Source organism: Molothrus ater, chromosome 3 (genome assembly GCF_012460135.2).
Source record: "Molothrus ater isolate BHLD 08-10-18 breed brown headed cowbird chromosome 3, BPBGC_Mater_1.1, whole genome shotgun sequence".
Classification (NCBI taxonomy): Eukaryota; Metazoa; Chordata; class Aves; order Passeriformes; family Icteridae; genus Molothrus; species Molothrus ater.
Window position 1 is genome coordinate 69937891 of NC_050480.2, and position 18141 is coordinate 69956031.

An 18141-nucleotide genomic window follows, 5' to 3' on the forward strand; every position below is an offset into this window, starting at 1 on the left:
GCTTTGACCACTCCTACAACACAGAGGTCATTTTTGGCAAATGATAATGGCAAAGTACAGAAAATATAGAGAAGAGGTGAAATTTCATTCCTTGGAAGCAGAAACAGCTCATGAACATTAGAACTGGCATTCAAATGGCTTTTTTTTTTTTTTTTGTACTGCAGGTGATTTTTTTCTGTCTCTTCCTAACCATAAAACAGTAGGAAGAGGTGAGACATGTCACATAGCAAGGAATTAACATCTTGCAGAGAGCTTTTTAGTAAGACATATGTACACTTCCTTGTCAGCAAACTCTGCAAGTTTGAGACTGAGTTATCAGCCACAAATAGACATGTATACACATTTTGGAAGGTAAACAGCTTCCAGATTATCTTTTAAAGGTACCCACAAGTAATACAAAGTAGACATAGACACTTCATATAGTGATATCTTTACATAGTGTCCTCATGGATACTATAGGTTCAGGAAGACATTGCTCATGGAGGAGATGCTATACCATATTCCAGGAAGTAGAAAGCAAGCCCTTTTAAAATACTGAAAGGAGAGATTGACATGGCAAGCTCCAGTGCAAAACTGGGCCAAGAGCAAACTGAAATGGCTAGGTCTGTTTTCATCCCTTCCCTTGGGCTACCAAGCTGAATAGTTTACAAAGCAGAGAAAGTCTTTCATAGTCCTTTACAGTACAATTTCTAGTGCCACATAGTAACTGAGGATTTACTGCACTCTCCTGTGAAATTTTAACTGCCATAACAAAGCTTTATGTTGCAGATGATCAACACTCAAATATTTAGGAATAATAATAACAGTAAAAAAGACATTTTACCCTCCCCTCCCCTTCCCACAGGGGACCAGTCTGTCTTCTTACAACTAGGGGTTGATCTGACCCCATGCAAACATTTACAAGGTGGTTTTTTTTTTTAATGTGTGGCAAGTTTTTTGTATAATATTTTGCTTAAAGAAGGGGAAAATCCCACTTCCTGCAGCATATTGCAGGGACCAGCAAACATATCCCTTCATCCCTTGGACCAAATATATGATGCTAAGACTGTGCAGGTGTTCCAGAGCTGACTCAGCTGCTACATGGTCACATTGTGCCTGTGAAATGCAATCCATCATTGCGTTTGTAGCTCCTGCTTGATTAATATTCAGTATTTAATGTCAACACCAACAAATTAGGATTCAGAAGTGTTACACTGCAGGAACTGCAAACAGTGCTGCAGTGATGATGGCCTGGATTAGTTTTGTGAGATCTGTTAATTCAAGGGGAAATTCATAATTACCAGAATAGGTGTATGGTATTAACTACCAGCTGTGACCTCTTGGGATAACAGTGATATGTCACATTTAAAGGAACTACATGTTAGATTTCCAAATGGCTATGATTGTTTCTTCTCCTGCATAAATAGTACTTCTATCCTTTCGCCATCCATATTTGCAATAATTGTGGTGTTACAGATATACAAGGTATACTGGATTTGGGAAGTACTTTGGCTTAGATAGTTTTAAACATTTACTTCCCAAGTGCATAGGTTTCATCTTAACTAACTTGCTCAAGAAAATAAAAAATTACCATGGCATTTTCAATCTCTCTTGGTCTTGTAACCTTTTCTTATTTGAAATATTGTTTAATTCTCTTCCGTGGACAATTTTTTCAAGCAAATCTGCCTTTTCCCCTAGTGTTTACTTAATGGCAACTCTTTTTTTCACCTTAGCTTTAGTCCTACATATGACATATTAAGCAATTCCCATTAGAGCTATAGTTTGAGATTCAGGAACACTTAATGGCCAACAGACTCTTCTCTGGTGGAGAATGAGGATTCAAAGGAAACATTTGAGATTATTTCGCTTTCATTATTTTTGTTAAAAAAAGTTTGCACCTTGAGGTGTCATGAATACCCCTTCTTGATCTTCCTTTGCCTTGTCAGACCTGGCCAGCACAAGCAGCTGAGATCTTTGCTCTATTTTCCCTGCATCTCTGTGCAACGCTTTTTTAAAAAGAGAATATACTATTATATTTTTCTAAGCCTTTCAGACTGCTGTAACATGATCAGGATTCTCCTGAATCTCTATGCATTCGATCTCTTCTCGTTCCTTCCTTTTGGCCCGTTTCTTTTTCTTGTGGTGCTTTTTGGAAGGTGGGAAAAAGGTTAGAAAGACGGGCAAAATAACAAAACAGTGCAGAAGTGTGCAACTGCCAGCAAGCAGCAAGCATTTGAACAGTGTGAAGGTCAAGTTTGAAGGCACAAAGAGAAGGGGGACCAACCCGATAAGAAAGGAAGAAACGTTCTGCAAAATGGCTGTCCCATGCTCTTGGAGGGAGTTCTTTATACACTGAGTTCGGGTGTGCTCAGTAGCTAATACAAATGTATAAAGCAGGGGTGCACAGTGATCTATGGCAAAATTCAAAGTGTAGATAAGGCACAGTATAGAAATGCAATCCATGTCTACATTCCATAAGGTCATCAAGCCAAGGACACCCAGCTCTATTGAGGTGACGCTGAGGATTAACCAGAAATTTCCCAGAGGGTGGATAACCAGGAAAAAGGTCAGTATTAACACCAGCAGGATGCCAAAACCAGAAATCAGGACAGGCATAGTTACTGATAAACCATAGTGGTCCATGAAAACAAAAGTAGGGTTGAACACAATGAACTTGATGCTCTGTATAAGAGAAAGTGGCCTCAGTTTCTCCAGCAGTTCCACCGCTTCCCTCTGTGTGTTTTCACTAGTCCTGGCCACAAGGTACAGACGAGAAGCAATTATATTGTTCTCATCTCCAGCTTTGGAGAAAATGATGTCATTTTTGAAGTGCTGGAATTCTGGCTTTTTTAAAAAGGAGCTCTGGAGGATGCTGATAAAGTTACTTTTGTTGGTTGCACTGATGTTACCCACTCGAAGGTATTGGTAATACTGTTCAATCCAGGACACGGTGTTGAACCCCTGGCTGAGAGTTTTTAGGTCTTCTTGCACAGTACCATTCCAGTACTCCAGAGGTTCATAGATGTAGAAGCCTATCACGGGGCTGTAGTTGCTGAAATACTTTTGCTGTATGAGGGCATAGGAGACGCTCGGGGACTCACTGGCAAGAAGGTTGATGATGTTGGCTCCATCATTAATCTGTAAGCACCCCATAAAGGAGAAAGAGGCATAGATGAGATACAGTATCACCACAAATGGCTTGACGTAGATGTTGGTAATCCACTCGTTGTAGTGCTCTCGGAGGAAATGCTGGATAAAGTGGTGCTGGTACGGGTTGGTCTCGTGGTGGGAAGTGTGCTGATGGCCGTCATTCATCATGGTCTGGAACCACACCGGTTTCCGGTCCAGGTATTCTGCTGAGGGGATTTTACAGCAGAAGATGCTGTGGTACCGGTTCTGCTCCAGCTGGCCAGCAAAGACCAGGCAGGAGCCAAAGAAAGAGAAGATGTAGAAGTAGTTCAACAGGATGGAGACACACATGTTCTGGCAGAAGACTTTTACAGCTTCGATGTTGGTGAAGGGGCTTGCCCCCATGCCAAAGGCTATGAAGTACAAGGAGCTGGTCATGGTGTAGGAGACCATGACATCTGAGTAGGCGTCTGCTACTCGGTCCTTGAAGGGCAGATTCTCCCTGGTCCGACGCCATCCTGAAAGAAGTTCAAACACTCCTTTGGTTCCGTGACCTGAAATGAGAAAACAAAGTTTGAATTCGTGCATAAATATAGAGGGTCCAATCATCCCCCAGGTGTTTCATCCTCCAGCAGTAAAAAAATTTTGTCACCTAATTTTTGTTATGTTTTTGTCACCGGTTAAACAAATGGAAAACTCTTAAGTGTCTGTCTAAAGCTAAATACCACGTTCACCTGCAGGTGCTTAAATTAACAGCCCTGACATTCTAAGACTCTCCATGCTCAGAAAAAAAATGACAATATTAATTGATTTTAGTGGACATTGAATTACTTCACAAATGGACTGCAAATACAGGAGAATGTGAAGTTTGGTTTCAAGTCTGGGGTTCATTCTAAAAATTCCTTTTTTCATCCTATTACATCTTTCAAGGTTTAAGGGATTCAACTTGAAAAACTTAAAATACAAGTAACATTTTCTTCCAAAGAGTATAAATTAAAGGGATTATTTGAGAAATGAGTGGTTGTGACCAAGAATGGGACACCTTGTTTCTTTGTAAATGATAAAGGAAAAATTATGCTGTAAATACAAATAACCAGAGTAATTTGTATCATGATTCTTTGCCTACTGAGTGAAATTGGAACTCTCAATGATAGCACACAGTTTTCACACTATGAAAATTGGCATGCTGGTGGTGATGATGGAGAGTAGTGTACTGGCTAAGCCATTGGTCCACATTCTTTGTCTAGAAAATGTATGGGTTTATTTTCTGCGATTATATCTGTGTCTCTTTCTGCTATCCAGAGCTCCTCCTGGTGGTGAGGAGTTCTCTTAGCTCATGTGAGAGGACGTTCAGAAAAGTCAGATGTGGTCAGTATTCCATGACAGGTTCTGACTTTGTATTCCATTCCTAAGTGTTTTATGGGTATGATATTTTAATAAATTAAAATTTAATACAGACTTACTTTAATATGACTTGTCACAGTCACAGTCTAGGAAGTCTACAGCTAATATATTTTGTGACAGAATGATAAAGCTGAAGCTGATCTTACTGAAAAAGTTTAACAGATAAGTTATGTATCGTGTATACATTTTCATATAATGTGTATGTTGAAAAGAATGTATACACACATACACATTCTTTTTTTTTTAACAATTAGAGAATTTCAACTTGAGGGAAAATAGAAAAGTCAACATTCAAAAAACCCATCCAAAATGGTTTGGCTTTCAAATAACAATTAAATTTGGCTTTCAAATAATAATTAAAACAATTAAAAAAATTTAAACAATTAAAACCAGAAATTTGAATTTCGATTAGAAAGTGAAAAGTTCTCTTCATTTTGGATCTAGCCCTGAGAAAATTCTGGCCAATTTAAGGAGACACACTATGAGCAGAAAAAGGAGTAGATTGCAGAGGTTTCTGCCTCTGTATGTGGGCCTTCACCCACTGTAGTAGAAGAATTGCATGAAACAAAGCAGGCACAAAGCAAATTTTCTCAGATCAAACCCAGAAATATGACAACAGGAGATTTGCAAATAACCAAGTGTGTGCAATGAAAGGTCTGTTGAGTTTGTCTTTAGATTTAAATTGTTTGGATTCATACAGCTGCTTATGTTGCCCAAAGCAGACTCCTGACAGCCATTCTAGGCAGGGAAAATAACAGCATAAACTGTCAGGTTCTGTGAATGTTACCTGCTCTACTGCAGATCAGTATCCCCAGTGAAAGATAAACATGCATTGATACAGAAGTCTTGCAGCTAGCAAAAAGCCTGTGTGGAAATGCTGCTCTCTTAAGAGCCAGCATCTCAGCTCAGGAGGGACCTTGAATTCCCTGGTAAGTTTAGGGTGAGTTGTTTAAATTCTCAAGGCACGGCTGCCTTGCACACTGTCATTTTTGGGCCATCAAGCAGAAAGGATTGTCTCCTTCAGCTGAATAAATCTGCAGAATCAAGTGACTTGAATGCAATGTTTATATGACTGTAGCAAGTGTTTAAGTCTCCTGCAGGTTGTGGACCAGGCTGGTCACCACTTCAAGGGCCCATGTCCTGGCATGGCCTAATTTAATGGTACAGAAACCACAGAACCATTTAGGTTGGAAGTGACCTTTAAAGATCATCGAGTCCAACCATTAACCCAGCACTGCCAAGCCCTGCACTAAACCATGGCCCTCAGTGACACCTCTGCACATCTTCTAAATGCCTTCAGTGACCGTGATTCCACCACTTTCCTGGGCAGTCTGTTCCAATGCTTGACAACCCTTTCAGTGAAGAAAATTTTCCCAGTATTCAACCTGAACCTCCCCTGGAGCAATTCCAGGCCATTTCCCCTGGTTCTATTGCTTATCACCTGAGAGAAGAGACAAACCCCCCACCTGGCTGTCCCCTCCTGTCAGGAGCTGTGCAGAGCCAGAAGGTTCCCCCTGAGCCTCCTTTTCTTCAGGCTGAGCCCCTTTCCCAGTTCCTTCAGCTCCTCCTCCTCAGACCTGTGCTCCAGACCCTTCCCCAGCTCTGTTCCCTTCCCTGGATGAACTCCAGCACTGGAATGGGTGAAGCAATGCACTACCGGCTCTATCAGCAATTAACAACAATATGGACTTTTCTCTCCTTATTCCAAAATCTCATTTATCTGCCCTCCTGCAAGTTTGTGTTCACAGTTGCATTTTTGCCATGTTTTTATTGTTATCAATTTATAAGTGTTAACATATCACACTCTCAGTGATGAGTACCTGGGTGCATTTAGCCTTGGTGTAACTACACAATAAATAATAGAGAGGGGCTTTATTGTCAAACATATGTGTGAAGAGCTATGCAAGAGTATGCACTAATGTGTGTACTCAAACTTGTGATAATGTTTAAAATTAAAACACTCTGATTAAACTCTAGGGTTTTTTTGCAAGTAGAAGAAATATTATCTTAAGGAAAAAAAGTATTGATATTTGTAGCTTTTTTGAGTATCAAAATTGGCACTGATTTTCTTATGATTCTTATTATACAGAAGTTAAATTTCCATTTATTCCTCTTTTACAAGTATCTTCATTTCTATCACACAAACACAGGTATTGGGGAATACAGAGCAGTAATTCCCTTGCTGACACAAAAGGAAATCTTTGCCTGACTGGTTTGCCCATGTCATTAGCCTGATACCAAGTTTTCCAGTCAACCTCTGTTGCTCTCCCCAGATAAGCAGGTCTATTCCCTTCTCCCAACAAGGATACAAATCCATTTTTCCTGAATGTCTTCTGACAGTTCTCAAGATTCAGACAACATAGTCACTCTATAAAATTCTGTTCCTTCAGCCTCATTCCTAATGCCACAACAACACTGACAGTGGAGTTGAGTTCACTGAGCAGTTCTAGGAAGGTTCAGAGGGTCTTTGGCTCTGGGTCAAAACTGCCGAGTTTTTCTGGTACTAACATGACATGAATGAAGTACAGCAATTTTTTATTTGCTGGACAGGCAATGGCCTATGACTCCTTTAAAGGAAAGGAGAGAAGAAATTTTTAGTCCATTATTTGTGAGGGTAGGATAACAAGAAAGGGAAGCCACAGAGAAGACAAAAATAAATAATGCATTTTTCTGCCTCAATTTAAGAGCAAAATATTAATTATGAGCAGATAAATTGGACGAGAATAGGGACAGAAACAAAAAGAGTGAAATGAGAGATTAAAGACAACTTGGTTGAGTTAAATTCAATCAACCTGGAGAAATGAATCGATTAAAAGTTAAGCCAAAGCAATCTCTGAACAATTAGAAATCATTTCAGGGGATAAATGTAGATGGGATGGTCCAAGAAGAATGGAAAGAAGAAGAAAAGTATCCATCTTCAAAAAGGAGGACCGGAGCACTGTTTTGAAATGGGGCATGATTTTTTTTTACTGAATCATGGAAAGATTTGTTTTGGAAAGGACCTTTAAAATCACCTAGCTCTAGACCTCTGTTGTGGATGACATTTAAAAAAAGTGGTGCAAAATAGGCTGAATGTCCTGGAGAATAAAACCAGCAAACAATACCCTGTTATTCGTACATGAAAATCAAAGAGAAACTGATTGAGTTGGATTTTTTTCCCCTCATAGACTGGAATGCCAGTAAGGACTCAACAATATTCAACATTTAAAAAAAGTATAATATGGACAACAATCAAATCTTTCTCATTTCTACTTGAGAAGGAGAAGAAGTCATTGGTTTCATTTGGAAAAAAAATCCCCCAAAACCATTAAATTAGATATCAGAAAAAACAAAGCTTTCTTGTTTTCTTTAAGCTTCATTAAACTCTGGAACACACAATCTAGGAGGTGATAAAGTCTTCTTCACTGCAAGTCTAAAGGTCAGATTAATAAATGTTAATGTAGGTGCTGGGTACATCCTGTCTGTGCTGGGAGGCAGATTCTGTTCACATTCCTGAGGTCTCTTTCTTTAGTACCATCATACCTATCTCTGCTTAGAATGCTTAGGATTTTTTAAGCATGAAAACAATCTGTCTTCAGTGTGTTCTTAACCAAATAATGCCCATTCAGCATTTAGCTGTTGCTTCTGCCACAATCAGTCAGGTTCTTTGGACAGGAGTTTGATCCTGCATTTATCACTCCTCATGACAGCCACTGGTGCCCCAGTCTGAGGCCATGAGGCTCTGCTGGAAGGAGAGCTGCTGGCTGCTGCCAGCTTTTGTAAACTTTCTAGGAAGGGAGATCAGGATGACTCTGCACTTTTTTTTGAATCAAGGCATAAAGAAGATTATTTGCTGCAATAGGTGACAGCAGTCAATGTGGTGATAACCTTGGCCTGTACATTATATTTCAAACAAACAAAAAAAGTCTTAGAAGTCCCATAGCACAGATTACTCAGCATTTCTGCATTGAGAAATCCAAGTATTATCCTCAGTTTTCATTAACAGCCACACATGTAACTTGTAATGTATACAAATGATGAGGAGGCAGCTTTCTTTTAAATCATAGTAGTGGGCAGGAAATATATTTTTACATTATAATTCTTTGCTGTGATCCAATGGAAATAAACTTTACATTATTTTGCCTAGGGGGAAAACACCTTTTTTTTTTTTCTCTTTCTTTTCCACTGGGGATAGGCAATTAATGTCCTAGAAAAACTCATCTAGTTTTATCTAATCAGTGCCCCATAATAGCAGGGGCCATGATCATTACGAGCATATTGAAGTGCAGAAGAATTGAATCTTTAAATGGCTTGGGTTGAAAAGGACATTAAAGACCAGTTAATTCCAACTCTATGCCCTGGACAGGGACACCTCCTACTAGACCAGGCTGCTGGCTCTTTGGACTCTTATCCAGGTTTATTGATTAGAAAATACACCCCATTTTAGAGAGTTTAGGTTCACATCATCACTTTTTTTATGGAGGAATAACTTTGCATCTCAACACACTGCAGTGTAGGATGCATTTGTTGTTCTGCTAAATCACTAATAGTAGTATCATTAATATTGGTATCCCCATTTACATTTAAAAACTGAAGCACAGAGATTAAAAAAATTAATCACAGTCACCAAGGACTCTCTGGATCTCAGGGAGGGAAGAAGCAATAGAAAAAAAATTATTAAACCACTTCTTTATGAAGAGTCAGTAAATCCTTAGGGATTTTGATGTAGAAGGCAGAGAAAATTTGAAGCTTGGTCATACTTTAGGTAGCAGTAGGAAATGTGTACCTTAATCTAGATCCCATTCCATAAAGGTAAATCTCAGAACAATGCATCCAGCTAAGAAGTAGACCATAACTATAACACTGAGTAAATTCCCAGCTTGATTAAGGAGAAGGAAAAGATAGAGAATATGTTTTCAAACTAATCTAAAATATAGGTAGGAAAAAAATGGTTTTAATCTTACATCTCTCTAGGTACTTGTAAAGTAATGGTAATTGAGTTATTCACACACTTGGATTGTTGACAATTTCTTCTTTACTTAGTTTTGCCTTGGCTGTTGTGCTGCTTTAGTGGTAACTGGGAGGGTCTGATGAGGCAGCTGAGGAATTAACCACTCTCCTGGTGATTACTGGTTTACCCTTTCTCCAGAATCTCCCACTAGAGGCGAAGTCAGACCTCATCCTGCCAGTAAACCTGAACCTGGAATGGTTCAGACTTTGTGGATAGAGGGTCTAACTGTGGCAGTGATGCACTGATGAGTAGCATTGTCCAAAGGGAGGAGTCTCCTTAAACAATAGGAATTTTCAGTATTTACATCTTCTGAATATCACAGAGCTTACAGCAACTGCAGCAAAAAATGAAGTCCAGTCAAGATCTCCTGCTGAAGCTCCTGCAGGAATTTTGTTTTCACTAAACCTATACTTTATTTCATTTGGTATGTGGCATTTCATGATATTTAAAAGCATTAAACAGAGAAATTAAATCCTTTCTAGGTCCATTCTCCTGTGAGGTCACTACATGCACAATTTCTTCTCTAACCAGATTGTGTAGAAATGCTGACAGAGGGGTTTTACGCCCTGCTGTGCCTTTCTGTCTTGACAAGTATTCTGGGTAGAATTCTTCTTTTAAGTAACAGATCTCTATCATAATAAATTGTCTAATTTTAAAGCTGGTTTTATAGAAAGAATATTTAACCAAGTGCAATAAAACCTCAGCCAGCTGAGCTCTCATCTTTAGTGACAGGGACCTCAGGGAAATCTCCAGTACTGCACAAGAGATTTCATTATTGCTAGATTTTAGCACTTCTGATAAACACAGAAAATACACTTTAATCCACCACAAATATCAGCAGCAAAGTCAGTTTTATATAATAGATACTTTGATTTCCTTAAAAATATTTCTGCCAGACTATGGCCACTTTACCATACAGCTGAACTTGTCAATTGTTTCAGCTTCCAAATTTTGATATATCCCCATTACAGTATGAACCTCATTTAAAAAGTAGCAGTGCATCATGGGACACTGGTGTTAAATATACAGACTATTCCTTCATGTGTACTCTGAGTAATTGTATTTATTTCTGCTTGCATGAGCACTTCTGAAAGCCCTTTAAATAATTCTGAGACTTTCCAATGAGACCAAAACATAAAAGCTTTGGTCTCTTGACAGGTATTTTGGGGAAGCCTGGCAGACAGCAACCCCATGACTGTTTGAGGCTGAGGAGCAGTGAAGACAGAGACAAACATTTGATTCTGTCTGCAGCTTGTCGCAGACATCTTTTCATTAAAAATCTTTTCTTAAGATTGTTTCTTCCTGAGAAGCTGAGAGGCTTCAGGAACAAAATGTAAACAATGGTTATCTGCTGCTGTGGAATGCAACAAGTCCATCTGTGATTGGACTCATGTGCTTGTTTGTAATTAATGGCCAATCACAGCAGAGCTGACTCAGACACAGAGAGTCTGAGGCAGCTGCCTTTGTTATCATTCTTTTCCTTTCTATTCTTAGCTTAGCTAGCCTTCTGAGATGAAACTTTTCCTTCTATTGTTTTTAGTATAGTTTTAATGTAATGTATATATCATACAATAATAAATCAAGCCTTCTGAACATGGAGTCAACATTCTCATCGCTTCCCTCACCTGAAGACCCCTGTGAACAGCGTCACAGATGGTGACCCCCGAGTGGAGAAGATTCCTCACTTGATGAGACCCCCAGAGGAGCACTGCTACACTGGGTAAATCCTGAGTGTGTGGCATTGATGGTCACCTCACAAGTGACCACAGAAGTGGATTCTAGCCAGGAGCTGAAGAACGGAACATCCTGATTTGGACAGAATTCACAGCCAAGGCTGACCACACAGAGAACCTTTTGAAAAGCCTCTAGAGAAGATGTCCGGAAAGCTCAGCATTATCAAGAAGCCGGCCAGAGAGTGGTGGACACTGTCACAAGGTACTGTTAGCTTTTCCCTTCCTGATGATGCTGCCCTTCGCAGATTGTGGCTGCGCATGTGGAGGAGGCATGGCCCGACAGCTGAGTGCGGGCACAGCCCCGCTGCCTGCTTTTAAACTCAGCATTCTTGGCAGGTTAGGGGGTGTTTGGTCGGTGGTTCCCCCTTGGGGGTTGCAATCCCTGCCATCCCTCACATGCCCCAGCAGCAAGGGGGAGGTGGCTCCTGGGGGTTCTGCCTCTGTTCCCTGGCCCAGAGAGGGTTGGCGTGGTGCTGTGGGGCAGGAGGCAGGAACATCTTTTGCATTTGCATGGCAGAGGCAGAGGAAACAGCGGCAGGTGACCATTGCTCGCTTGCTGTGGGGATGAACCATCCCCAGATCCGAGATGACGATTCTCGGGAAAGCTTCTCTTCCCCAGGCGCTGGTCTGTACTGGGAGTCAGGGGAGGAGGAAGTGTTTGGTCACGCATGCTGCCATTGCACTGGCAGCAGGGTGCTGGTTCATGGCAACACAGGGCCTGCCTCGTGGGCTGGGCCTGGGCTGTTTGGCTCGGATCCCTGGGCCAGGGCCACCGCCCGGCCGCCTGGGGTTGGGCTTGGGGGCTTCACTTTCCCCTTCAGGTCCTGGGCCACCGTTTTGTGGGCCAGGTCTGGGGTTCCTGATCCTTCCAAGAGGGCCAGGGCCCCCCAGGGTCTCTCAGGCTGTCTGCTGCTGCTCTTTCCAAAAAAAAAAAAAAAAAAGAAAAAAAAATTAAATAAAAAGGGTTGAAAGAGCTGGCAGCAGCTTGAAAGCATTGAAGAGCAAAACTTAGCCTCAGCCCAAGTGGTCCAATAAGGGGCTGTGGCCAAGATATTCCAGAAATGTTCTCAAAATTGTTTGATGACTGTCAATGGATTTTTGATAACTATTGATGGATTTTTCTTTAGCAATTTGTTGTTTCAGGATTCTGCAAGCCTGTTTCAGGACCAAAAGGGACTTTCAGAGATGTCAAAGAGGAACATCTTCGGTCCATGGACTTTTCCTGAAACTCAGCTGTTTGAACTTGAAATTTCTTTGCATTGTTTTTGCATTTTCTTATATTGTAAGATTGTTTTAGTGATATGATAGAATTATATGTTCAACAGGTGAAGAATTTCCCTGTTCATTCCACATCAGCACTTGATTGAGGATTTGATTGGCAACAGATAACCTGTCAAGTGTTCTTTCCTCTGCATGGGTACAGCAGATGAAATTACAAACAGTTTTCTTTTTAATTTAACTAAATAAGAAAAGGTGACATGTCACAGACATCTTTTCATTAAAAATCTTTCCTTAAGATTTTTTCTTCCTGAGAAGCTGAGAGGCTGTTGGCTGTATAATTGCATTTCAGAAATGATCAGCATCAGCCTAACACTGCTCCCATGAAATTCTGCCAACTTCTCAACCACAGCCCAGCTGTAGACACCTGTACAGGAAGGAAAAGGTGTAAGGATGTAGCAGTCACAGCTGTAGTTCCTCCCTTGCCTTCCAACCTCCTAAGAAACACCAAGATATAAATTAGATTAACACCATTCTGTTGGAAACACAGATTACAAGTGGTAGTTCAAGCTCTTTTAGTCTCCTTTCTTATACGTTCCCTCTTCAGGTAATTCATTCCACAGACCTTGACAGCCCCCTCATTCTACCCTTTCCAATCCAACTTAAAATAAATGTCCTGGACTACACACAGAAGCTCAAACATAAGTAAGCAACTATGGGAACTGAGCTAAATCACATGGAGATCATTTACTTACACATCACATCCCTCTGGCACATCCTTGATCTTTCATCAGTTTCTGTCTCTCATTTTGGAGGCAAACACTGTTATTCTTGTTTACACAGAGACCACCATAGAGGGACCTTGATCTTGATTTAAATTAAGAATAATTAATGCTAACAAGAATTTGGCATCTCTGATTTTGAATCTTATCCAGTTTTGGATCTTTCTTATTCAAAAGACATTTCCAGAGCTTCTCCATAAGCATCCCTGGGTAGAAGCCCAGGATGAGCCCTGGAGATAAGCCAAAGAGCTGTTAGTCCAGACACAAAGATGTTTCTAACTAAACTGTAATGACACTTCTTTGTATTCAAGGTTGCTACAGTTCATTTTAAGGTAGAATTTTACAATTTTTCATGCCTAGACTCTTCTTCTTTTTTGTAGGAACAGAAATATTAAATAGCACCCCCCTGCACTGAAATAGAGCTGAACATGGGGAATGTTTCAATGGATGTGATTAATAGTTGGTGTGCACACCTCATTAAGGGAGATTTACGTTTGAGCTAATGTATATGGCTTGCAAATTGTACATAAAGTTGGAATCCTGCTTAGTTTTCTGCTGTGCTTAGCAATGAATTAAAATGCTTTTGCTGTTTCTCATTTAAGCCTTTTAATGAACACTGTAAGCAAGAACTGCACATATGGAAACTGCTATTTATTGATGAGCGTTTAAGTGACATGTAGAAGACAAGGTAATGAATTTAGATCAATCTTAAATGAATTTATTGTACACTTATTTAGGCTAAAAGCATAGGATGAATTTGTGGCACTGATCAGAATATTTTATCACCTGGATTTGATAATCCAGTAACATCCAAAAGAATAAAGTATCAGTGAGACTCAAGAAAGGAAAATGTTTCAATCAAGCGTAGATTCTGGAATCCAGAATCCAGAATACAGAATCCAGAATCCAGAAAATAATCTGTACTTGAATTATTATAGAAACAATGTTTGGCCATTTTCTGCTTTCTGGCAAAGATGGAGGAATAATAGCTTCTTCAAAGAAAGATGGTAAAATAACTGGAGAAGTAAATAGATGTGAAAAAAGATATGTCCAAAAAATAACCTGTGCCTTTGTAAGTTTGAGCAAATGAAGAGAGTGAAGCACTGCTTGAAGGAGTGGGACAAATTCCTGGAGTTTTATCCATGAGGCAAGTGTATAATGTTATTAGTCGTGGGACCCAGTTGTGAAGGGACGAAACTTTTACCTTTCAGAGACAAGATCCATTTGTCTGCACAATCTGAAGTCTCTGAATTGCAAGATTCCTGACATAACAAGCAATGAGCAGAAACAGTTCATTCTTCAACTCTCCCCAGTGAAATTATTCATTGTAACAACCAACATCCCCTTCCTGAAACAGATGGAAAATCACCTGGGAAAAGCTTTGTGGAGATTTATCTCCCTTTGAAAGGGATATAGTCACTCTGATCATGAATATTTTCCATACATCCTCAAAATCTAATGGGGCACCATCTTTTCACTGAGTGTGGAGCTGGTGCTGAGGTTAACTTGGTTTGAAGCTCACTAAAGAGAGTGAGTGCTGCATCTTGGCTGAAGTAGCTCATTTTCAGTTGCTATCCCAGGGACAAGTTCCAGCTGAGTAAAGCAGAGCTAGCCTCTACCTTGATAGTTACCAGGTCAAATCCTGTCAAATTCCTACCCTAATGATTCCTACTTGGAAATTACTCCAGCTGGTGACACTGTGGCACAGAGCACGTCTCTGTTCCTCCCCTGGACACTGAGATTTCCACCTAGACTGCTTATCTTGATGTAACAGCACACCTTTACTGCAATGAAGAGAGCTTCAGACAAAGGGAATGAACCTGTCTGCTGACAGGGTGATATTTTTAACAGTGTTGTTAGTGCAGGATTTGCTGACATTTGTTTACTTCAGAAAAGGGATGGGAAGGCAGAGGGGGAGGTGACATGGGCCTTTTCCTTCTGTTTGCTGGGAGTGAAGGAAATACAGGGACTGACTCAGCAACTTGAAAAATAGGTATTAAATCTCTCTTTCCCTTCCCAAAAAGCCCCATTCCTGCACTGCACAGGAGCATGGGAAAAGGTTGCTCCACTGCCCTTGCCAAGCCTGGGACAGCATTGGGATCACTGCAGCACCAGGGCTCTAGCTCAGGCTCTCCCACCAGTGGGACTGCTCAGGCTGGGAAGCATCCTCACATCCTCACATCCCCACATCCCCACATCCTCACATCCTCACATCTGGCTGCTCCAGATCACAGGCAGCTGCCAAGCAGCTGATGCAGCACTGTGGCTGCTGCCCTGCTCTGTGAAACACAAACTGAGCTGCTCACACAGCAATGCTCTGGGGGAGCAGCAGCCCTCTCCCACATTCCCAGCGTGTCCCTATAAATTTAGCCAAGTTGCCAATACAGGATGTGTAAGTTACATATATACTATTTATCAGACAGCAGTGACAGGCAATGCTGTAGATGCAGGAATTCATTCAGACAAGCTACCAAATGGTTATAAAGGTGCTCAGCATTCCTCTTCACAGCCAAAAGCCTTTCCTTGGACCTAAGGGTTTCCTCTCATTAGACAAGAGGTTAAAAGCAAAATGAACCAAAGAGAGAAGAAATGACTTATCTGATGACTGGAATAAAATAATTTTCCTTAAATTTCTTTATGCAGTTTTATTGAAAAATGAAAACTGCAACACACATTGATGCTCTGCCTGCTGCTCCACAGCTTGCAGCTACTCTTGTATCAAATTGGTTCAAACCCCTGTAACACTAATATGGACCATTCAGCAAGTTAAAAGAACTTGCACACATTCATGGAGGAAAATTGCCCAGAAAGGGTCATTAAAGTCAGAGATAACTTATTTGGACACACAAGTCAATGAGCCAAGAAGCAGCAGGAGCCTTGGGGAGTGTTTTGGGAGAGTATGACTTGACGCTTGATCTGTTGAAATCCCCATTTTTAAAGCACTTCCCATTGGTTGCTATCAGAAATAGGATGCTGAGCTAGATAAACCCTTTGGCCCGAGTCAGTCTGAATGATTTTATGTTCTTTTGTATTCATGGGGCTGACTGCATTAAAATCCAAATGCATGAGAAGCATGACTTAAAGTTGTGCAGCTCATCAGGCCCTTAGATCTGGTGTTTAAGTTGTTTACTTTACTAATTTTAGTATTGTAGCAATACCATTTAGAAACCTAGCTTTGAATTGATACAAATACCCGCCTCTTTCAATGCCTGGTCTCAAGTCCCATTTACCTTTGCCACCTGTGCACAGCAGTGATTAAAAATTGATTATTTTGCTGTAGGATGACATAGCAGTGCATGCATTGATTCTCTCATGCACTATATATATGAATGAATACCATGACCTCTGAGAGATTGTTGTGGGTATTACACCAATTTTATGGCAGGGAACTTGAGGCAAAAGGAAATCTGGTTTTAATCTATCTAGCTTTAAACTGTCTAGTTTTGAACCATCAGAAGGATCCAACAGCAAGCCCACGGCATTGCTCAGCCTTACTGTTCTCATGTAGCACAGGATTTTTATTGCTATTTATATGCTTAAAACCTGATATCTATCAATCAATCAATCAACCAATCAATATATGTATATATCTTACTTTGGAAATTCATACCTTGGGTATTGGACCAAGACAGAGAAGAAGTAAACCATGCAAACTCATAGACATTTATTAAAATATGTTGCTTTCCCAATTTTTAAGATAGCACATGACTGCTGCTTTTCCTGTGAGCCCTTGACTCCTTCCCATGTTGTTTTTCAGCCTTTCCAAGAGTCAGGGCTGTCACTAGTGAAGGACTCCTACTCTACATGGCTCTGATTCATTCCCCAAATCACTGACCAGAGGACTCCATGACGAGATGGAATTAGACCAAAAAGCTCTTTCTCAGTTTTGTAGGGCATGGCCTCACCTTCAAGCTGCTTCTCATAAACTCTGCTGAAATGGTTGGAAATAAAGCACAAGAGGAGCTTTCATTTCATGGCAAAACTCCCATAGCCATCTGATATGCTCAGTGTTGCCATCAAAAACATGAGTGGGTTGGCTAGTGCAGGACTTAAAAAAAAGCCTCTTCCAGTTAGCAGCATTTAGCAGCTCATTAATGTATCTGAAACCTGACCTTTAGCAGTCCATCCCAGCGGGATGATCATTAAGCTTTTCACTTAATTATTATTCTGGCTAAACTCTGAGAATTTAATGCTAAACTTTAGTCCTGGAACAATAGATGAGACACCTTTCAGTTTTGGGGAGAATTGTTTTTGCTTGGAATACTAGGAGCAGTGAGTCAGCTGGCTGCCCTCCCTTTTCCCATTATTATTTTGAATATCCATTTTTTCAGATGAGAAAAAATTTGAACATGAGAATAGTTTGAACATGTGTTTCCCTAGCACATCAAGGAGTCTGAAGAAGTAGTGCTTTCATTGATGAATCTTTTGTTGCACTTACATCCCTATGGTGGTCATTGGAGATTCCTAATCTGCATCCATTCTAATGAATTAATTATTTCTAGGGTTAATTTTCTGTCACAGAGGCCAGCTGGTGCAATCTAAGCATGTAAACTATGGTATGTTACTCCTTTAGCCTTTAGAACAGAGTGGCCATGCACAAACCTTAATTTGCACCTGGGAATTATTTGGGAAAGTGCCATGGACAGAGTAAAAGCATGCCAGGGAGTATGCAAAAAATTTAATATTGTATAGAAAGTCCCAGCCCTGGCTCTGTTCTGTTTTCTAGTAAAGGCTGTGGCCAAAGGGTGATGCTGTTCTGCCACTACAAGTGCAAAAAATCACATTGATGTTGAATTTCTGAGTTCTGGTGAGGTACCATGTTTATATCTATAAACTTGGGGGGGGGGGTGGTGTCTATAAACTTAAATTTTAGGTTTAACGTTATTTCATATGAAGTGGTAATGAT

General features: G+C 40.4%; 1 protein-coding gene across 2 annotated transcripts in view; it reads right to left on the reverse strand.

Annotated features, from left to right (window-relative positions):
* Positions 1 to 339: 339 nt before the first annotated feature.
* Positions 340 to 18141, reverse strand: part of PTCHD4 (patched domain containing 4) — an 84663-nt gene continuing 66861 nt past the window's right edge. For both annotated transcript variants that reach the window (XM_036381265.2, XM_036381264.2), the window contains exon 3: positions 340 to 3662. In XM_036381265.2, coding sequence (XP_036237158.1) covers positions 2029 to 3662 — 1634 coding nt within the window. In that variant the 3' untranslated portion in view covers positions 340 to 2028. The remainder of the gene's footprint in view (positions 3663 to 18141) is intronic.